Raw genomic sequence first — 20,273 nt, 5'->3', positions numbered from 1 at the left:
AATCAGGGGCACGCAGAGGTCAAAAAGCTCCTACAGGTGTTTTCACCCTCCTTTCCTTATAGCACAACACTCGCTACAGCGTCAGCTTCTTCACGAGGAGAAGCCAGTGTGAGGCTGGTGCTGGCAGGCAGGGAGGACGGGACAGCTGCCTGCCAGCCAGGGCCGGCTGCTGGATGTGGCACAAACACCACTACTGTGCTGTATTTTTTCCAAGTACTGAGGTACAATTTTAGGTGTTCTTAGTGGTTGGGGTAGGGAGGAGGAGGGAAGGGCGTGTCCGAGGTTCAAGAATGTCAAGCAAACACTGGCTAAAAGTGGCAGATTTTACAAATCAGATTCAGTTTGTAGAGCAAAACCACCTGGAGAAGCAATGGAGCAGCAGGAAGAGGGCCGCAGCTCTAAGAGCAGGGCTCCAGCCACCGCTGCGTCCTCAGGCACCTGGCCCGAGGGCAGTGCTCAGCCTGTGCAGCTGCACTCCCACAGGTGCCCCACACACACTCCCCAGCCACCAATAAACGGGGTTGGGGGTGGGGGGGGAGCAACCAACAGCTTTCTGGGGCCTCGGTGAGCTCATGCCCAGCATTACAGTCCCACTGAATAGCAGCTTTGTGCTCCTGGTGGGGCAATGCAGGCAGCCACTCCGCTCCCTGTGGGGCCAGGGCTCCCATGCAGGGCAGCAGTCCGCTGAAGCAGCAGCAGCCCAAGCACCAAGCAGGTTCTGAAGCTGGGCACAACTTTCAGATCAGGAAAAAAAAAAAAAGACAACACCCCCCCCACCCCCCAAAACAAACAAAACTCTCAAATTCTGCCCAATTTTAGCACTGCTCTACTGAAAGCTGAAGGGCTCAATGGTGCAGCATTGCTACACCCCCCCCCCCAAGACTGGGCTTGCCTTTCCAGCCACAGATGCTTCCCAGGCTTTTTTTTTTTACCGAAGTTTATTAGTTTTTAACTTTTAATATATTTAACTTTTTTTTTTTTTCTTAAAAAAAAAAAAAAACACACAACAAAACGCATTTTGGTCTGATGTTGGTTAATGGTCCTTTTCCCCCACCCCTCCATGCTGGGAGGTCTCGCTGCATCCAGCACTGTGCCCAGCAGACACATGGATGTGTGAGGCAGAGCCAGGACTGGCTCCTTCCATCTTCCAAATAAATAGAAACAAAAATCAATCACAAATTTGTCCTGTTACAGCTGGGGAAGGGATCAGGAGAGGCCACAGAGAGGGACAGACTCTGCAATTGAAACCCATTTACAGAAGAGAAATGAGCGGATTAAAATCCTCTGCAAGACACGAGTAGTGACTAAACCCTACATCTTCCTTCCCGAGCACTCCCTAGTGTTGTCCAACAATTCAGCCACTGAAATGCCCAGGACTACTTCATCTGCTCCATCCTCAGAGAGCTCTGAGAGTGGCAGAGCAGGGTCTGTGCCCACTTCTCCACCAACTCCCCCACCTTGAGCCTCCCTTGCTTGGTGCCAGCAACAAAGCCGGGCACAGGTCAGGGAAGGGGCTTTTCCAAACTGTTCTCACAGGGTTGGCAGCAGGGCAAAAACCTTTCCCCCAGAGCCCACACCCATCCCCGCAGGCAGAGCTGGCCCGGTTGCGCACCGGGAAGAGGCACAAATGCCAACTGCAGAACACACTCCCCTCCAGCGAGGGGGATGGTCGGAAACCAGGGACTAACGCGGGGCAGGGCTCGAGCTCTGCACAGCTGGAGCTGGGCTCTCCAGCAACAGCCACTCCACAGGGCTGCAGGGAGGGGAAGGAGCCTTCCCAGAGGGGTGCTGGCAGCTGGAGAGGGAGCTGTCTGCACTCTGCCTGCCCTGGGGCACCACGGCAGATTAAGGCAGCAGGTAAAAGGCAGAAAGGGAATCAAGGGTGGGTGTGACACGGAGAAGCAGCGACCGCTGCCACCCCCAGAGCTGCAGCCCCTCCGGAGGAGGCGACGGAGGGAGCTGGAGGTCAAGATGGGCTCTCCAGGGTCCCAGTTTGCTCTGCCGGACCAGAGAGGGGAGAGGATGAAGGGGACGGGGCCCCTGGTGCTACGTGAGGGTGGCGTGATGGGATTTGACATCTCACGGGTTTGGCCTCCGGCAGGGCCCCCAGCCGCCCCTGCCAGTGCAGACACGGGGCGAGGGTGCTCAGTCATTTTTGCGGTGATTGTTGTTGAGGACCGGGTGACCGTTGGACAGGGGCCCATTCTTTGCCACCTCCTCCTCCTCCTCCGAGTTGTCTGTCTCTTCGCGGTCACTCCTCTCATCTTCCACCACCTGTGGGGGGAGAGGAGAAGTGGGCAGATCGGTCAGCAGCAGCAGGGCCAGGGCAACATTTTCCTGCTGTGCCTGAGGTTCCCTGATCCCAACCACTCCAGTTTTCTCTCCACCCCAATTATTCTCCAACAAGAACATAACAGGACTTAGGAAGCCGCTCAGCTTCCTGGTTTGGGGTCCAAATCCAATAATGCAACCCCCAGCCTCCACCTTTTAACCCAGGGCAGACCCATTCCCTTCGTCCCAAGCTGCACAAGCCAGGTCCAGATCCAGCCCCTGCAGCAGTACCTCCCTGCAGCATGAGGGCTGCAAGCCACCCCCAGACCCCTGTCTTGCCTTTCCAGTTATGAACTTCTGGGCCATGCGGATGATGAGGTAGGCCCAGAAGATATGCAGCGACTGCAGCACCGCCATCATGAAGTTGAAGAAATAGTAGCCGAAGAAGGCAGGGTAGAGATCCAGTGGATAAACCACTGTGCAGTGCATGATCCTGGCAGAAGAATTAGCTCTGTTATGGCAGGGACTGGCCTCCCACACCCTGTGGGTATTCCCATCCCATGCCTCAGTTTCCCCACACCTTCACCAGCACCAACACTCACCAAAAGGGCAGGATAACCAGGCGGGTGACAATGAAGACAGCAGCGAAGACAATGAAGATGTTGTTGCATGTGTTCCTCCAGCCAGCATAGTTGAACATCTTGGCAGACTGAAGAGCACGGGGTGAGCGGCAGGGAGGGGACACAGGAGGTGGCCACGGCCATGCATGTGGTGGTGGGGTTGGGGACATACCTCCAGCAAGTAGTCAGAAGAGTCGTGCAGGGCCATGATGAGTGTTCCTGCGCGGATGTAGTTGGCAAACCAGGAGAAGCTGATGAGGATGATGGTAGCAACATGGTGGATGATCTGCTCTTTGAAGTCCTGCGCCCAGGAAAGGGGGAGGGAGGACGGTTACACTGACCCTGCTCCAACCCCCAGCTCCCTGACATGCCTCTTGACCCCAAGACCCCCTCCAAGATCCTCCCAGGCAGCTGGTCTGGTCTCCAATGTCCACTACTAACATGGAGAAAGCCCTGCCAAGACAACCCCACATCTGCCAGCCCTGCAAGTGGCCTGGCCCCAGAGAGCCCCACAGCCCACCTTGCGCTTGACATCAGAAGCAATGCTGAAGAGCAGGGACCAGTAGAAGGAGAGCTCGATCATGTAGTACCAGTACTGGGAGGGCAGCATGCTCTGAAAGACAAAGGGACAGGTTGCAGGGGATCTTCCCTGTATTCCAGGGGGTTCATTCTCCCCTCCACAGGCATCAGCCAACACACATGGCTGCCAGAGGTGCTCTGCGCAATGCCAGGGGTTCACTCCCCCTCTGTGGGCATCAGGCAGACCCACATGGGTGCCAGAGACCCTCCCACAACCTGGGCACCCTGATCCCTGCCTCTGATCAGCCAGGCAGCCCCTGAAGGCAGGAAGGGCTGTGGGACGAGGACTGGGATGGGGATGGGTGCTCACCTGGATGGGGTATCCTTTCCACACCTCCCGGAGATCATAGAACCAGGGCTTCTGTGGGAGGAGAGAGAGAGAGAGAGAGGTGTTAGGTGGAGGCTGGGGGCCAATGGGGCCAGGCACAGGAGAGGCCAGTACTTACATCCACTATGACAGCCATGCCAGCAATGAAAGCAATAAGGTAAAACGTGAATCGCCAACTGGAAAAAGGAAGCAGATGGTCCTCAGACGGGCACCAGGGCGAGGGAGGGACAAGGACGGACCCACCGGCCCCATATTCCACCCTCCCAGGGCAGCTCCCAGCCAAGTGGGTCCCCACAGCCCCATGCACCCCAGGGACATGGCAGTCCCCAGTGGCCAGCCCAAAGGGTGACGGTGACTGCGGGGACGGGCGTGTGGTCTCACCTGGCCTCCCTGAACTTCTTGAGCAGGCTGGGCCGGTCCTGATTGCGGCGGCGCCGAAACCAGCGTTCCACCTGCCGCACTGTGCAGCCGCTCTTCTTAGAGAGCATTTCCACATCAGCCTAAGGGCAGCAGAGATGTCAACATCACGCCACAATGCCCCTGCTCAGCCGCTTGCCTTCCCCCAGCCACAGAGCCCATTTCAGCCCCAACCACCACGCACACACACGCACACACACCTCACCTGCTTGGGGTGTTTGGTGGTGGCAGCATAGAACTTCTCCAGCACGGCATTGGGGGTGGCTTTTAACCTGATCTTCTCCTTGACATTCAGCAGCCCAGCCAGTGGGGTGGCCACGTACCTGAGGAAGGAGCAGGAGCACACAAGGTGCCCCCACTTCTGTGACACATGGCTGACGCAGCCCCATCAAAGCCACCCGGGGACCCACAGCTACTCCATGCCTCAGTTTCCCCATCCCACTGCTGTCTGGCCTTGCTACAGGCAGCCTCTCCAGGGCAGGCTTCACCAGGGGGTATTCCCTGGGTCCCTCCCTCACCCCAGGGCTGGGGAACACCTTTGGACTAGGTACTGCCCCCCTCCCAGGCACAGCGCAAAGAGGCACGGCCGTATCCGCCCCCTTCTCCTACCATTCCAACAAAGCCTCGTCTGTTCCCAGCCTCAGCTTGCCATTGTTTGCCCAACAAATCGCTCCTTAAATGCTGGGGCCTGCAGCCGACTGTGCCGTGATAAGGGCAGCAGAGGATGCACAAAGCCACGCTTGTGCAGGGCCACCGAGGGCAGATCCTGGGGCCTAAATCCGTGCTGGGGGCTAGCGACAGCCTGTGGACAGAGCTCCCAGCCTGCAGGGTGCTGCCGCCAGCTCTCAGGACTCCCAGGTTCGTTCGCCACCAGGGCTGAGGACAGGGTGCCACCTCCAGGCGTTTGCCCTGCTTCTCCCCCGGCTAAGGCACCACAGCAGGTCCCCAGCCGCACGCCCATCCCCAGGGGTACAGCTACGGCTGGGCCAGGGAACCCAGGCAGGGAGCACTCACGTCTCAAAGAGGTGCCGGACGATGAGGAAGAGGAAGGCCAAGGGGATGGTGATGTAGAGGTCAGAGGCTTTGGCATACACTCGCCCATCGCGATCCTCCAGGTCGGCCCAGGTGAGATTTGCCGGAAGCCAGAGCCGTTCCCACCAGAAATAGCTGTACAAGGTCTGAAACATGCTGTGGGGAGAAAGAATTAAAGGAGATGATGAAGATGGCACCTTCCCCATCCCCCAGCAGCACACAGCCAGAAAGGATGTCCCCTCCCACCAGCCACCGGGGCAGGAAGGGACAGTTTGGCCCCAGGGCTGGTCCCAGCCAGCCGAGTGTGGGGCTGGGGACAGCCGGGCTCAGAGCTGGGTGCACGACAAGCCAGCACCTCAGCCCCACACCGCAGAACCCAGTCGGGTCCACAGGCAGCCCCAAGAGGACCAACCCCACGCCCAGAGCGGGAGCAGGGCCCGTCCTGGGGACCCCCCCCGGCATAGACACGGCTCAAGCAGCAAAACCACTCTGCGGTTGGCACTGGGGGAAGTGCCACGGGCCTGAAAGGAGAAGCAGCGCTCGGTGCTGCCCAGAATTGGATCCCCGGTGCTTAAGTGTTGGACCCCAGCACCGCCGCCCTCTACACCTCCCCCGGGCGAGCGGAGCATGACCCAGAGAAGCAGGGCCGAGGATGGGAGCCCGTGAGCGGGGACACCCCTCTGCCTGGTGCCCCGCCTGGCCTTCACCTCGGCTCCCAGCAGCCGCAAGCCCCCGTGAAGCGGCCTGGGGCCGGGGTCCATGGGGCAGTGGGGGTCTCCCTGCACCCTGGGCTGGCCGGGCGCTGGGCTGCGGCGAAGGGACTTTGCTCCGTGTGCCGGAGAGGTCAGCGGCTGATCATTAACCGGGGCAGGCTCCTGCCTGCGAGCCGCGGGACGGATCCTGGCACAGGCTGGAGGGAGGAACCTCGCTCCCGGTTCCAACATCGATCCCTGGCCCGCTTCCCGCGGCCTCAGCGGGGCACGCACCGAGGGGACGCGCACGGCCCCGTTACGAGGCCACCCGGCCCAGGACGGGCCAGCCCCGGGCTCGCCCCCCGCGTTCGGTCCCCGGCCGCCGGGAGGGGAAACGCGCGGCGGGGCGGGGGCGGGGGCGGGCGGCCCTGCACGCCCCGAGGGCGCGGGGTGAGGGATTTCATGGCCCGGGGCACAACGGGCGCCTTGTGCCCGGCCCAGAAAAGCCGCGGCCCGGGACACGACGGCCCCGGGACGCGACCCCCGGCCGGGGGCTCGGGGCTCTCCTGCCCCGCACTGCCGCCCGCCGGGCACGGGGCCGCGGCGCTCCCGTTCGCAGCCCCGGGAGCCCCGGTTCCGAACGAGGCTTTCGGGGCTGGACGAGCGGGTCCCCCCCCGGCCCCCCCCTCCCCTCCCGGGGAAGAGGAAGCGCCGGGCCCCGTTTCGCAAGCGGCGCTCGGCCGGGCGAGGCCGCTGCTAGGGCCGGGCGGCAGCGGGCGGCGCGTAACGGGCCGGGCAGCGCCCGCGGGGCCGGGGCCGGGGCCGGGAACGCCGCGGAGGGGGCGGGCGGGACCCCGCGGGCCGGTCCCGAGCCACGAGGCCCCGGGGAGGGAGCGCCAGGGGAGGCCGCAGCGGGGGCACGGCCGGGCCCGGGCCACGCCGGCTCGGGGGGCGGCCGCTGCTTAACGCCGGGGACCGCTCGGTGCCCCCAGCTGGGGCCGGGAGCCCCGGTACAGAGGGGGGGAGGACCCGGGCCGCATCCCGCTCCCCCTCCCGCGGGGCTCTCCCGCTGCTTCCCAGCCCCGGGGGGGTCCCGCGGCGCAGCCCCAGCCCCGGCACCCGCTCGGGTCTCTGCCTCCGCCCGGCCCCGCCCCGGGGCTGCAAAAATGGCGAGATTCGGGCGGAAAGGAGGAACGCGAGGCCGGCCCGGCCCGGTCCCGGCCCGCCCCCGGCTTGCCCCCGGCCGCAGCCTCCCGGAGCGGGGCCGGGGCCGCTCCGGCGCCGCAGGGTCCGAGCTCGCCCCCCCGGTGCGGCTACCTCGCCGCCGCCGCCGCCAGGCCGGGCCCCCGGGCCGGCTTCTGCCCCGCGGAGCCCGGCGGCGGCCGCCCCGCGCCCGTGGCGCCGGGACCCGGCTCCCTCCCGCCCCCTCCCCCCCGGCCCCACTCACGCCGCCGCCGCCCGGAGCCTCCCGGAGCCGCCGCCGCCGCCTCGCGCTGCCGCCGCCGCCCCCCCGCGCGCGCCCCGCGCCAGGCAGCGGGCGGGAGTGACGTCACCGCCAACGCCGACGGACGGCCCGGAGGGGAGCGGGGCCGCGGGGCGGGGCGGGGCCTCGCGGCAGGGGGTGGGGCCTCGGAGTCGTCCCCCCCCCTCCCCCCCCCCCGGCATCCCCGCCCGGGGGCCGCAGGAGCTCGGGGGGGGTGCCCGCAGGCAGCCCCCGGGGGTCGCCCGCCCCGGCCCTCCCTCCCCTCCCCTCCCCGCCCCCCCCGCAGCCCCTCCCCACCGGGGGGGCGCTCCCGGTGCCCCGCCGCCGGCCCCTCACCCCCCCCCCCCGAGGCAGAGCACAGCACCCCGCAGGCGCTCCGGGCAGAGTCCTTTATTGGTACGGGCTAAGGCAGCGACTGGAAGGGCCCCCCCCGGCCGGGAGGGGCGGGGGGTACCCGGGGGCTCCTCACCCCCACGTTAAGGCCACGGGAAATATTGGGGGGGAAGCAGCCCTCGGCCCCCGCCCCCCTCCGGCTGCCCCCAGGGTCAGCGGCAGGACTGGGGGGGGCTCCGGCTGGTGCTCCCCCAGGAGGGGGGGGTCCCGCTGGGCACTACAGCAGGGTGCAGTCCGAGTCCTTCTGCCGCTGTCTCCGCTCCCCGGCTGGCCGCCCCCCTGACTGCGCTCGGCCCTGCGGACAGACGGCGGGGCTGGGGCACAGGAGGGCACGCCGGGGTGCCCCCCCCTCCCTGTGCCCCTGCAGCCCCTCAGGCTGGGGCCGCAGCCCCTGCCCTCTGCCTCCCCTGCCCGCTAGGGCGGGGAAGAAGAGGTGTGAGGAAGGGGGTCCCCGCTACCTGTGCGGGGGCCGGGGCTGGCCGCGGCTGCTGCTGCTGCTGCTGGTACTCCTCCTGCTGCAGCTGGCGGGCCAGCTCCAGGTCACTGAGCGTGGAGGGGCCCTGTCCCTGCTGCTGCTGCAGGGACAGGGCGATCATGTAGTCCTGGGGAAAGGCAGAAAGAGGGGCTCTGTCTAGCTCAGGTGCCACAAATCCCGGTGGCAGGGGAGCTGCAGCACGCCCCGGAGCTGCGAGGGAACGCCAGTCCCCTACCACCGCGGGCTGCCCCCTACCTGGTCCACCTGCCTCTGCTCTGGGGGCGCCGCAGCAGCCGCCTCCTTGCCCAGGGCATGGCTGAGGTGGAAGTCAGTGTCACAGAAGCAGCTGTCACCATCCACGTTGTGCAGGCTCTCCCACACCACCCTCTCCTCCTGCAGGAAGCCCTGATCCGTCACCAGCAGGTAGAGGTGGCCCTGGGGAGAGGGGACAGGGACAGTCAGCCTTGCCACCAAAAGGGCAAGCACCCGAGCTCAGAGCCCCCCGGATCCTGCAAGAAGCCACGCAGGTACTGCTGCAGCGGAGCAGGGCAGGGAGCAAAGCCAGGGCACAGCCACACCTTGTGCTTTATCATGGTGCTGAAGTGGTTGTTGCGGAAGAAGACGCTCAGCTCCTCCTCCTTCACAGCAGCCGTGAGCTCACACAGCCCGTGGTACGTCAGCTGGGAGGCCGTGGACTCCAGGAACTGCTCCGCAATCAGCCCTGGGATGGCAGCAACGTCAGAACAGAGCCGAGGCACCCCAGGGTGCCCACGGCAGGCCGAGGGCTGCCCCAGGGCCCTCACCTTCGGTCACCAGGTTGGAGTCGCAGGAGTGTTTGCAGGTGATGATCTTCTCCACCAGCTGGTTGTAGCTGAGCTTGCCCACGGCCTGCACCACCTCGGGGCTCTGAGGGACAGGACAGTGAGCCCGGGCTGCCAGGCACCCGGCCTCTCCCGCGGCACCCACAGGAGCACAGGAGAGGGCAAGGGTGGGAGGATTTAAGCCAGGGAAGTGGCCACCATCTGCATGGGGAGGGAGCTGAGCATCCCGCCCCGGCTCAGGGAGCACAGCCCCTGCTGCAGCTTCCCTTGGGGACACCAGAGCAGCCAAACCTGCATCACTGTCCCCCAGGGAGAGCAGAGCAGCACCACAGCCAGCCCTGGGCAAGTCTCAGCCGCACACACACCACAAACCCACCCAGCCAGGTGCCAGGACAGCCCGCAGCCTCACCTGCGGGTCCACCAGCCAGCCATGGTAGAGCGGGACGTTGAGGAGGTCGAAAACTATGCACTCAGGTGTGTACTCGAAGTCGGAGACACCTGTGAACCGTACGTTCACATCCAGGCCTGTCGAGAGCTTGGGGAGGACCATCATGGTGTCGTTGACATTCTGCAGGGGGAAACCACGGGTCCTGCTCAGGACACAGGCTGAGCACCCCGCACCCTGCCACCCAGTCCATCACCCCCCAACATGCATGTCAAGGCAGATAAAATCCCAAGAGAAATCGCAGTTCCATTTTGTCAGCTGGGTGACACGCGGCACTCTACCCCCCCGTGTGTCCCTCGAGACCCAGCGCAAAAGTCAAATTCCCCCATCCAACCTCGCTCCTCACCTGCTGGAAGTTCAGCTGCAGCCCTTCTGACTTCTCTTGGGGTTTGATGGATAGGATGCAGTCCCCTTGGAAAGAGCAAATGTGGCTGCTCAGTCTGGGGCACCGAGCTCTCCTCCCTGAGGTGGGGGGGCCGAGCACCTGGCCCAACAGCGCACAGAGTCAGCAGAGCTTGGATCCGCACCAGGACTCCCTTGCCCCTTGGTTCCTGCCCTCCCAACCCAACCAAGGTCTGGCCTACAGCTCCTCCTCCTCCACACACTGAGGGAACATCCCTTTGAGGGCTACGCATGGGGAGTGTGATCAGGGGAGAAGTGCAGAGGTATCAGCGGGTGGCAACGTCAGAGATGGACCCAGAGGTGGGGCAGCAGATGGCAAATGCCATCCTTTGCCAGTCCCAGGAGCCTGCAGGGCCAGCAGGGCAGCCACCACTCCCCCCAGTTGCTCCCTGCTCACCCAAATGTGCCATCAGCTCATCTGATGTGACCACCTCCTTCTGCAGGGGCAGCTTCACCTGCAAGCAGAAGAGGACAGTGATGCCTTCCCCTGCACCTCCCCTGTGAGAGCCAGGGCTGCCACCCACTGCCCCAAACCCCCAACTCGGCAGCACAAATCAAACCAGAAGAGGCAGGAAGGGTAAGACACTTCGACCCTCCTTTCCTTTCTCAACATGTTATTCTGAAGCCTCCAGCTGGCTCCCCACATGACCCCTGAACTTTCCTCCTAGCACTGCAGGGAGGAAAGGCACCCAGTGCCCCGAACCTCTAGACCCCGTGCCTGTCATCCTGCTCACCTTCCACTGCAAGAAGAGGATGTTCATGATGGCCAGGAGTGGGCAGGGCCCGTTCTCGCTCTGGGTGATGATGGGCGTCCGCTCACCCTTCCACGTGATCCACTTCACGCAGTAGAAATCTGTCTCGGGTTCCCGCTCCTGGGCAGGAGGGCGGGCGCTGGGGGGCTCATCCGCCGGCCGCGAGGCTCCCCCAGGGGACACATCACTCTCCCCTGGGGCAGGCGGCCCCTCCTGGGAGTCCTGGGCTTTGCTGTCCTCGCTCTCCTGCTGTTCTTCGGGGGCCTTCTTGTTGCTGGGGCCAAGCGCATCCTCCTCCCCTGGCTGCAGCACCTGGCCTTGCCCACCAGCCTCTTGGCTCTCCTGGCCGACGGCTGGGATGTCCTCCCCTCTGCCAGCCTCCCCCGCACCACGAGGCAGCTGGCAGAGCTCAGAGCTGGTCCCCTGGCACTGGGTACCGTCTCCTGTACTGAGCAGTATTTCCCCCTGCTCTGGCTGCAGCTCCATCCCACCAGCTCAGAGCATGCAGCGGCGATGGGCCCGGTGCCACCTCCCACGGCAGCAGGCTTGGCCACGGAGCTCCCACCAGCCCCAAGGATCCCACGAGGAGGCAGGGGAAAGCTCCTGCCCACAGCACCCAGTTCTGTCCAGTAATGGCTGCGGTGCACAGCTCTACTTTCTTAGGATGCAAAGCTCAGTTATTCCAAGAAAAATGTGTGTGATGAGTCTGAGTCATTCGCCAAGCGTGCAGAGCTTGGATTGCTCTCTGTCACTTCACATTCATTTAGATAATCAAAAATAGTGCTCATCTAAGAAGTCTCTGATGGACTCTGCATGGCAGATTAAAAAAGTCTGATTTCTTAGAGGCCAAGTCCTTCTCCTCAAGGCTGTTTATTCTTCAGGGAGCTTCCCAGCTGTTTCATCAAGTCCGTAGCAGGCACTTTGATGTTCTTGTGGAAGTTTTGGTGCTGTTGGTTTTCTAAATGACTTTAGAAATGCTGCGGCAGCACTTGGTCTGCCACTTATTGATCAGCGTGGAGGCAGACAGAGGCAGGGCTGCTGCTCCCTCCAGCTTCAAGTTCAGTTATTCACCACTGGTGAAACGCAATATTCTCCCTGCTCTGCATGCGTGTGTACACGCACACCATGGGTGATTATACCTCTAACTTGCACTTAAAAAAATTAACGACCACATATGTATTTTTATCTGCCTCCTGTTAGCAACTAAAGAGGGGAAAAAAAAAAAGAAACTAAGCTGTGTACTGAAACACTTAACTCACATACTTACACCAGAGTCAGTTTGCTGAAATCCCAGCCAAGACCTGTGGAACAAAGGCAGGCCCAGATAGACTTGAAAATGTGTCTTTCAAGGTCCTATCAACTTGTTTATCCAGTCCTCTCCTTGTTGCTCTGAGGATCGCGGCAGCTCCGAGTGCTTTCCCCCGCACACGCTTCTCTCCTGCCCAGAGGTTACACAAACAGAACAAGGCTGCTCCGTCCTGGCTCCGGCTTGGTCGGGGTTTTTCCACCTGCTGCTCTGCCTGTGCCCGGTTTCCTCCCACGGCCTCTCCTGCACAGGGACCAAAAAGGAAACAAGTTGGAAGAAACAGTGCTTTATCCGACTGCCAGTAATTCAGCTCTGCTCAGCCTCTGAAAAGCCTTGGGCCCGAGAGCATGCATTTTTTGCAGGTGGACGCCCCTGCAGCCCCCCCTCTCCCCCATTTCCACACTGTCTCTCCCCAGCCCTGTCTCACAATACCCTTGCCCCTCCCCACAGCACCAGGGCTGCTCGGCTGAAGCACACACCTCAGCTGAGTCACCAGGAGATCTCATTATTCCTTAATCTTTATCCTCCTCCCTCCTTCTGCCACACACGCAGCCCTCGCAGCTCTCACCTAAGCTCATGGCTGCAACGAAACCCGACGGGCACTGCAGAGGGACGGGCACTTTTGCAAGCACCTCTATGCCCACGGGGAGCCCAGTGCTCAGCCCTTTGGTGGGCTGGGGCAGGACGCACAACGGGGCTGTCCCCAGACTCTCTGAGAGGGACATGGGGAACGAACGTGAAGCAAACGAATGGGCAAGTGTGGCCTGACCCACATAGCAACAGCACAGGCTGTGCTTGAACGGTTTTGCCAATGCTGCTCTGCCAAACATGGAAAAGGTGAAGTAATCACAAATCCAGAAGGCTGTCTCCTCGCGGCGACCTGCACCACCGCGAGCTCCCAGGGGGACGCAGCGAGACCAGCAGAAGGAAACGGCAGCAGCGCGGCTCCGCTGCACGGGGCTTCGCCACCGCTTCTCACAGCCCTGCCAGCAGGCCCCGCAGCAGCAGTGGGGCCAGCGAGCACCACACAGGCACCTCGCGTGGTGTTTGTGCACATCTGTGTTACGGAGCGGAGCCTCCTCCTGGCTCCAGGGTGTCTGGAGAGGAAACTTCCAGGGAAACAAGTAGGAGGGCGAGTTTCAGCAAGCGCTGCAGTGCTTCGGCACTGGCTCTGTGCCTCTCCCACCCACTGTCATGGGACAGCAGGAATTCAGAAGTAAAAAGCATCCAAAGACGAGGCGAAATCCCCCCAAAAGCACTGACAAACTCAAAGGCTTGGGTGCAAGCTCCTGACAATCAGAAACTCAGGTTCCAGCCACAGAAAAGCTTCTCTGAGCAAACCCTTTCTCTCACACCTTTTTCTAGGGTTTTGCTAGCAGCCGCTATTGTAGCTACATCCCTGTGCTGTCACAGCGCGTGCTGGAAAATGCTAGGCTGAATTCACTTCCAAAACGGGGTGAGCAGACAGCAGGACGCTACAGCCCATGGGCTCTTTCCCTAACGTGGCTCTGAGTCATCTTCCAGCATAAATGAGTCCTTGGCTAACCCTCCCTGCACCACGTGCATCTCTGTCGCCAGCCTTTCCCCTTCCCAAAATCAGCCTGGATCCTGCACAAGCTCGCTGCTTTGCTTCACCACGTGCAGAACAGTCCCTGTAAAGCCACTGTCCCTGCGAGCCCATCGTTCACTTCAGCGAGTCCAAGAGCCAGAGCGAGAACTGGCGTGCTGAGCTCGCCAGCCTGTGGTTTCTCTGGGTTCAGAGGCCACTGGCAGCTTTAAATAAAACAAGCTACACTCCTGTAGCCTGTACTCCTTAGGGAGAGGGTGGCTTCGCTGTGTTTGTACCAAAGCCGTGTGATTAGATCCTGCCTTTCCTGGGTGTTATGGCAATAAACACATCGCAGCCCAGGCAGGTTTTCAACAAGAGTGTCCCCTCGCCACCCCCAGCCACGCAGAGCAGCTCTTGCTGCTGGAGCATGCATGGTGGCAGAGCTGGGAACCCAGCTCCACACCAGACCCTGCACCTGGCTTCTGACTCAGTCCTTGCCTCTTTGCCCCAGTTACTGCCTCCCCCCTGCTTTGAAGTACCAATAATTGACCCTCTGGCCTCTGAGTCCCAAAAGCCCCAGGGAAAAAAAAAAAAAAAAAAAAAAAAGCAGTCAAGCCCTGGGTGGCTTCGTTATCATGGCCTCACTGTTCTTTTTGTGAGGCCAGAAGTGCTAAAAAGGGATTTTAGCTGCTTCCAGCATGGCACTCCACATGGTCACTCTTTGGTTGAAGCATCCCCAAGCTCCCAGGAACAAGGGGATCTTTAGGTTAACTGCCAAAAGCATGGTGTAAGTTTGATCCCAGACTAATCAAAGCTGCAAGGCACTGAGGAAAAAATCCAGCAGGGCTATCTCCAGCCCCCAGGAAGGATTCATCTTCTCTGAGACATTCCCTTCTCTGCCTGCGGATGGGCCAGACCTAACCTCTCCAAGCAAGCAGGGAGGACTAGTGCAGGTAGGTCAGGGCTGTATGTGGGGATTATATGCTACCAGTCCAGCTAAAACATTTAATGGGGTCCTCCTCTGAAAAAAAAAAAAAAAAAAAAAAAGAAGAAGGTGCTGTGTAGTGCTGGAAGCAAGCAGTAAGAAGGCTCCTGCATCGAAAGAGCCAGGCATTGTCACTGCAAGAACTGAAGTCACACAGTCCCAAGGGATTTCATTCAGGAAAGAAAATCCAAAAGGAAGGGGAATGGCTTCACCTTGCCCCAAAACAATCACAGAAGTCAGCACTGTGAAGTGCTATAACTATAGTTCTGACCAGCCCTTCGCAGCCGTTCCCACCACGGGGATGGGAACTGCAAGCCCAGCTGCTGAGCCGTGGCTGTCCCTGACTTACACAAAAATGATTCACAGGTAGGAAGCAGAAAAACAGCCCTGTAAATGTACTCATCTCCGGCTGGAGCCACAGCACAAAAACAAAGAGGAATTTAGGCCCAGAGCCAAGAAAGCACTTAAACGCACGCTTAGCCCTCAACAGCTGACTGGTCCTGATCGAGGAAGAGCATGGTGCCCAAACCGAAGCACATGCTTAAGTGCTTTGCTGGAGGGAGGCCATGGAAGCAGCCCAGCAGGTGCTGGTCCACACCTCCCCACACACACACCACTGAGGCTTCTTGTAACACACGGCGGGGAGACGGGAGGTGAAACAAGAACAAACGCATGCTCCTGGTGTGGCTGCAAAGACTCACACTCAGAAACATGCTGCCCAGCCCCCCTGGTGACCCACAGCGCCAGCCACAGTTGTCACAGACCCACGGGAAGCCTGGGGCGGTGTCCTACCAGGCACGATGCACCAGCAGGCAGAAAAACCGGCTCCAAAACCCTGGAGCATGCTGAACCACCCCAGCTGCCCTGCGTGGCGGGGACCCTGCAGCAGGCGAGGCACTGGGGGCTCTGGGGAGCCAGGGGTGCAGCCCGTCACCTGCTCCCGGGGGCAGTGGGCCCGAGAGCAGCTCGAGCTCCTCCTTTTATCGCTCATTTTTTGAAGCACCTCTGATAGCTCCGCAGGAGGAAGGCTGTCGTGCCACCTGTTTGCCAGGAGAAAACCCCAGACCAAACCCACAGGTCAGACCAGCTTTCAGTCCCCAAATCCCTCGGGGTTTCCTGCACCACGAGCATCCAGAACTTGCCAGTCACTCCCCAGCCCCACCGGCGTGGGGCTCGCAGCCCTGGGGACGGCCACCAGGCCAGCCCCGCTCTGCTCCATGCGGCTGGAGCCAGCGTCTTCTCCCTGTACAGCGGCTGGAAGGCACGTCCTGGGAGGAGCTGATGAGGACACCGGGCTTATCAAGCTCGGAAAACAAGGAGGTTGAGGGGCAACCTTGTTGCTCTCTTCGCTTTCTTGCGAAGAGAGGATGTGGAGAGGGAGGTGCTCACTTTTTCTCCCTAGCACCCTGTGTCAGGATGTATGGGAACACCACCAGACGGAAAGGTTCAGGCTGGGCCGTAGGAAAGAGACACCTTTACCACGACAGGGGCTGGGTGCTGCAACAGGCTTCCCAGGGAGGTCGTTGGTGCCTCCGCGTTCAGGAGGCATCTGCTTAACGTGCTCCACGGCACATTGAGCCCTGGGCTCGTCCCGATGTACTCAGCAGCTGAACCCAACGCCTCTTGGCGATCACTTCCCGACGCAGCTCTTCTCTCAGTTCATTTCGCATTATCGATTCCTGCGTTCCGCTCACGCCCGACGGGATCCCTTTAATCCCCGGCACTGACGAGCTGATCGCGAGCACGCCCCGGAGCGCAGCCAGCGCCCCGCTCGCTCCCCCAGCCCCTCCCCGCCCCCCAGCCCCAGCCCCAGCCCCTCTCTCACCGTTTTTGTGCCGTTTTCCCCCTTTTCGGCGCCGGAGCGGCCCGCACGCTGCCGGGGCGCCTTCGACGAGGCGGCTGCCGGGAGGGCGGGGGGAGGAAGGAGGGCGGGGGGGGGGAGGGAGCGGCGAAGGAACCACCGCGGGGCCGGGCAGGGCCGGGCCGGGCGAAGGGGACGGGGAAGGGAAGGGAAAGGAAGGGAAGGGAAAGGAAGGCGGCCGCGGGCCCGCGAGCAGAGCCGGGACCGGGACCGGGCCTCGAGCCTCGGCCTAAGGCGGGCCCGGGGGCGCCCCCCCCCCCCCCCCCGCGGGGCCGTCCCGTCTGTCCCGGCAGCCAGCGCGGAGCGGCCGCCCCGCCCTCGGGGCCGTACCGGGCTGTACCGGGCCGTACCGGGCCGTGGTGCGGGGGGGGAGCCGGGTCCTCGCGGCCGCCGCCGCCGCAATGGAGCGGTTCGTGGAGGGGCGGCGAGCGGCCCTGCAGGTAGGGGACACGCGAGGCCGGGGGGGGGAAAACGGGGGGACCGGGGCAGGCACAGGGGGGGCGTGGGGCCGGGGGGGACACAGGGGGAGCGGCGGCGAGGGCCCCCCGGTCCCTTGCCTGGGAGCCGCCCCGCCCGCGGCCCGGGTACGGCCCCGGCCCCGCCGCGACCCGGCCCAGGGCCCTCTCCTCCTGCCCAGCTCAGAGGCAGAATTTGGGGAGCGTCTCGGGCAGGGGCGGTGCACGGAGCAGAGCTAAAGGCAAAGAACAGGGCAGAGTGGAATCGAATCGTTAGGGTTGGAAAAGCCCTCCGAGCTCACCTGGGCCAGCCTTCCCCCTAAACCATGTCACCCCCTGAACCCTGTCCCCAAGCACCAGCCCCAACCTCTCCTTGAGCCCCCCCAGGGACGGGGACTCCCCCACCTCCCCGGGCAACCCGTCCCAACGCCTGCCTGCTCTGTCTGAGCAGAAATGGCTCCTCATTGCCCACCTCAACCTCCCCTGACCAAGCCTCTTGCCTGCTGCAGAGTCTGCTGGAAGCCAGCTGCTGCCAGCTGTAGCTGTGAGGTGCTGGGTGTTGGGTGAGGCAGCCAACAGCTCTGGTGCTGAAGGTGTGCATCGAGTCGATGTCCTTCAGGAGCTTTTGGGGATATCGGAGGGGACGCGTGGCCCCGGCAGGGCTGATGTCTCTCACCCTGGCAGGAACACGTCCGGTGCCGCCAAGAGGTGCACGTGGTGATGGGCAATGAGGCCTGCGACCTGGACTCAGCCGTGTCTGCCCTGGCCCTGGCGTATTTCCTGGCAAAGGTGAGGGTGCCTGCGCGCTGCTGGGTGGCCGGGGCCTCGGGGGATGCCTCACTGGGTGCTGAACCCCTTGTAGACCTCCTCGCCACCCAAAGCCGCCTTCATCCCCGTGCTGAACATCCCGCGCTCAGACTTCGCCCTCCGCACGGAGACAACGTTCCTGCTGCGGGAGCAGGGCATTGCGGAAACCGCCCTCATCTTCCGCGATGAGATTGACCTGGCTGGGCTGCACCAGGCTGGGCTGCTGTCCCTGACTCTGGTTGACCACCACGTCCTGCCAAGGTGAGCACCGGGCTGGGACGCGGACACAGCCCACCGCCTCATTTCTCCCACGCTTGAAGGGCTTGATTTTTGGCTCAGGTTGGGTAAAACCTGTCCCCTTCCCTTCTGGGGTATTTTTATGGCAGGAGGAGAGGGGCAGAGGGGCTCTGCTGACAGTGGTGCATGGCAGGTGCACGCCAGAGCTCTCACCATCCCCATCTCACCCACCAGCACTGACGCAGCCCTGGAGGAGGCCGTGGTGGATGTGCTGGACCACCGGCCACTGGAGCGAGTGCCCAGCTGCCAGTTCACAGTGGAGCTGGTGGGCTCCTGCGCCACACTGGTGACAGAACGGATTGCCCAGGGACCCCCAGGCGTGCTGGACCGGGTCACAGCCGCGCTGCTGCACGGTGAGGCCAGGCCCTGTCACCCAGCACGGGGCTCTGATCCCACGCGCTGATGGTCTCCATCCCCCAGGCACCATCCTGCTGGACTCTGTGAACCTGAGCCCTGCAGCTGGCAAGGTGACACCCCGGGATGTGGCATGCATCTCCCTGCTCGAGTCGAGGTTCCCTGAGCTGCCAGCCCACAATACCATCTATGAAGCCCTGCAAGCGGCCAAGTTTGATGTTTCAGGTCTGTACACGTGTGTCACCAGTGCTCAGTGTCTGGGGATAAACAGTTCCCCTGGGGCACCAGGACACATCCAGAGGGCTCATGCTCAGCCCCTCTCACCTGCCAGAGCTGACAACAGAGCAGATGCTGCGGAAGGACCTCAAAACCCTCTCCAATGATGAACTGGTCCTCGCCATCAGTGGTATCTACATAGACCTAGAGGTGAGGCTCAGTGAGGGGAAACTGAGGCACGGGGCAGTTCAGCAGGCACAGCGGGGCAACACCAGCATCTGTCTTCCTCCAGACCTTCCTGCACCGCCCCAACTTGCTGCAGGACCTGGAAGCTTTCTGCCAGGCTCGGGGCTATGCTGGGCTGGTGGCCATGACGGTCTCCTTTAACGAGCGCTACGAGCCCACACGGCAGCTGGCGGTGTACAGCCAGCGCGAGGCCCTGCGGAGCATGGTGAGCAGAGTGGGGACCCCCAAACCCACCCACCCCTAGCAGAAGGCTCTGGTGGGAGAGGATGCATGGAGGGGGGTGTCTTCCACACACATTCACCCCAAAGACCCCCGATTCAGGGGAACGGAGGATCAGAGGTGCCCAGCGTGCCCCAGACACCGTGCTGTGCCTTCCAGGTTTGCCAGGTGCTGGAGGAGGCCACGGCGCCATCCCTGCATCTCCAGCCCCTGCCCAGCCCCTGGTCCTGTGTCAGCGCCTACGCCCAGGGCAACGCGCTGGCTTCACGCAAGAAAGTGCTGCCCATCCTCCGGGCTGCGCTTGGAGGGCTGGGGGCCACGGCGGGGCTGGAGGAGGACACAGCCCCGCCGCCCACCCCCATGAACAGCCTGGTGGATGAGAGCCCACTGGCACAAGCCGTGCCCCCTCTCTGCCCCCAGGCTGTGCTGGAGCGGGTCAGCCGCATGGCTGCCGAGCAGCCCCCTGACCCTGACAAGTGAGGGGTCCCCGGCACCTGCAGTGCCCGCTCGGGGTGCTGCCACGGACGTTGCACCCCCAGCACGGGCAAGCTGCAGCCTCCTCCAGCTGAGCTCTGCTCACTGCTGCAGCCCCCTCCCTGATGCCATTTGCCCCCGCTGCGTGGGAGTCAGCGCCGTGGGGCCCATGAGGAGTGGGGCAGCACTTGGTTAACAAAGTCTCTGGGGTTTTAATAGCTCTTCTCCTCCTGGCCCTTTCTGGGGCCGTGGGGGGCACGAGTGCTTGCTGAGGCCCTGGCTGGATTGCTGGGTGTGGACACAACTGGCTCAGGACTGTTATCCACAATCTGAGGATTAAATTTCCCTCTCCTTCCACTCTTGGCTCCTGGCTCTTCTTCAGGGGGATCCAAGGGCCCACGTACCCAGCACAGGCCTCCTGGAGGCAGAGCCCCTGTTCTTGGGCTGAGCTGGGTTAGGGGAATTCTGGAGAACATTTTGTCCCCAAAAGCCACCCCATGTGTCAGGCACTCAGTGCAGCCAAGCCCCTGCATCCAGCCTGGTGGGAGGGAACCCATCGTGCCTAGGGGCTTTGCCGGCTGCAAATGCAGCTGAACCAGCCGGGGTGAGCCACCCACCACCACTGGAGCCACCCCCCAGGGCCACCGTTCACAGGGTCCCCAGGGTCTGCCACAAGGGTTCCAGGCCTCTCAGCAGGTGACAGTGATAAGGGTGGCAGCGGTTGGGATAGCCTGGACCTGAGTGAGGAACGGCAGGATGAGGACATCCCCAGGGACAGAGGAAGGTGGGACCGG

At 62.5% G+C, this 20,273-nt stretch overlaps 3 protein-coding genes across 3 annotated transcripts; 1 reads left to right on the top strand and 2 right to left on the bottom strand.

Moving 5' to 3' along the window:
- Positions 1 to 1,780: 1,780 nt before the first annotated feature.
- On the bottom strand, positions 1,781 to 7,412 carry CERS2 (ceramide synthase 2). The gene is made up of 11 exons (XM_032204604.1): positions 7,387 to 7,412; positions 5,230 to 5,403; positions 4,421 to 4,538; positions 4,180 to 4,298; positions 3,917 to 3,974; positions 3,781 to 3,831; positions 3,412 to 3,504; positions 3,064 to 3,192; positions 2,874 to 2,980; positions 2,611 to 2,764; positions 1,781 to 2,274 (listed from the first exon to the last, which is right to left on the bottom strand). Exons 2-11 carry the CDS (start codon positions 5,400 to 5,402, stop codon positions 2,146 to 2,148), a joined length of 1,131 nt encoding a protein of 376 aa, XP_032060495.1. The 5' UTR covers position 5,403; positions 7,387 to 7,412; the 3' UTR covers positions 1,781 to 2,145.
- A 385-nt stretch (positions 7,413 to 7,797) lies between these two features.
- Positions 7,798 to 16,465, bottom strand: MINDY1 (MINDY lysine 48 deubiquitinase 1). Its single transcript, XM_032204565.1, has 10 exons — positions 16,376 to 16,465; positions 10,693 to 12,259; positions 10,356 to 10,413; positions 9,903 to 9,967; positions 9,521 to 9,679; positions 9,094 to 9,196; positions 8,869 to 9,011; positions 8,546 to 8,725; positions 8,274 to 8,417; positions 7,798 to 8,110 (listed from the first exon to the last, which is right to left on the bottom strand). The coding sequence occupies exons 2-10, from the start codon at positions 11,194 to 11,196 to the stop codon at positions 8,033 to 8,035; spliced, it is 1,434 nt and encodes a 477-aa protein (XP_032060456.1). The 5' UTR covers positions 11,197 to 12,259; positions 16,376 to 16,465; the 3' UTR covers positions 7,798 to 8,032.
- An 82-nt stretch (positions 16,466 to 16,547) lies between these two features.
- Positions 16,548 to 19,836, top strand: PRUNE1 (prune exopolyphosphatase 1). Its single transcript, XM_032204461.1, has 8 exons — positions 16,548 to 16,851; positions 17,551 to 17,655; positions 17,729 to 17,934; positions 18,145 to 18,323; positions 18,391 to 18,549; positions 18,656 to 18,750; positions 18,833 to 18,991; positions 19,165 to 19,836. Exons 1-8 carry the CDS (start codon positions 16,813 to 16,815, stop codon positions 19,483 to 19,485), a joined length of 1,263 nt encoding a protein of 420 aa, XP_032060352.1. The 5' UTR covers positions 16,548 to 16,812; the 3' UTR covers positions 19,486 to 19,836.
- The last annotated feature ends 437 nt before the right edge of the window (positions 19,837 to 20,273 follow it).

Source organism: Aythya fuligula, chromosome 28 (assembly GCF_009819795.1).
Source record: "Aythya fuligula isolate bAytFul2 chromosome 28, bAytFul2.pri, whole genome shotgun sequence".
NCBI lineage: Eukaryota > Metazoa > Chordata > Aves > Anseriformes > Anatidae > Aythya > Aythya fuligula.
The sequence above is the reverse complement of the archived record's forward strand: the minus strand, read 5'-3'. Positions and strand labels throughout refer to the sequence as shown.

Bases quoted from the DNA above. Each gene is read 5' to 3' on its own strand.
- CERS2 (XM_032204604.1), bottom strand. From the start codon at position 5,402: ATGTTTCAGACCTTGTACAGCTATTTCTGGTGGGAACGGCTCTGGCTT. The intron at 4,299-4,420 runs GTGAGGTGTGTG...TGCTGCCCTTAG, and splicing joins CCACCAAACACCCCAAGCAG to GCTGATGTGGAAATGCTCTC. The intron at 2,765-2,873 runs GTGAGTGTTGGT...TTCTTCTGCCAG, and splicing joins CTGGTTATCCTGCCCTTTTG to GATCATGCACTGCACAGTGG.
- MINDY1 (XM_032204565.1), bottom strand. From the start codon at position 11,196: ATGGAGCTGCAGCCAGAGCAGGGGGAAATACTGCTCAGTACAGGAGAC. The intron at 9,197-9,520 runs GTGAGGCTGCGG...CCTGTCCCTCAG, and splicing joins GCTGGCTGGTGGACCCGCAG to AGCCCCGAGGTGGTGCAGGC. The intron at 9,012-9,093 runs GTGAGGGCCCTG...CTGCCATCCCAG, and splicing joins CTCCAACCTGGTGACCGAAG to GGCTGATTGCGGAGCAGTTC.
- PRUNE1 (XM_032204461.1), top strand. From the start codon at position 16,813: ATGGAGCGGTTCGTGGAGGGGCGGCGAGCGGCCCTGCAG. The intron at 17,656-17,728 runs GTGAGGGTGCCT...AACCCCTTGTAG, and splicing joins TGGCGTATTTCCTGGCAAAG to ACCTCCTCGCCACCCAAAGC. The intron at 18,992-19,164 runs GTGAGCAGAGTG...TGTGCCTTCCAG, and splicing joins GCGAGGCCCTGCGGAGCATG to GTTTGCCAGGTGCTGGAGGA.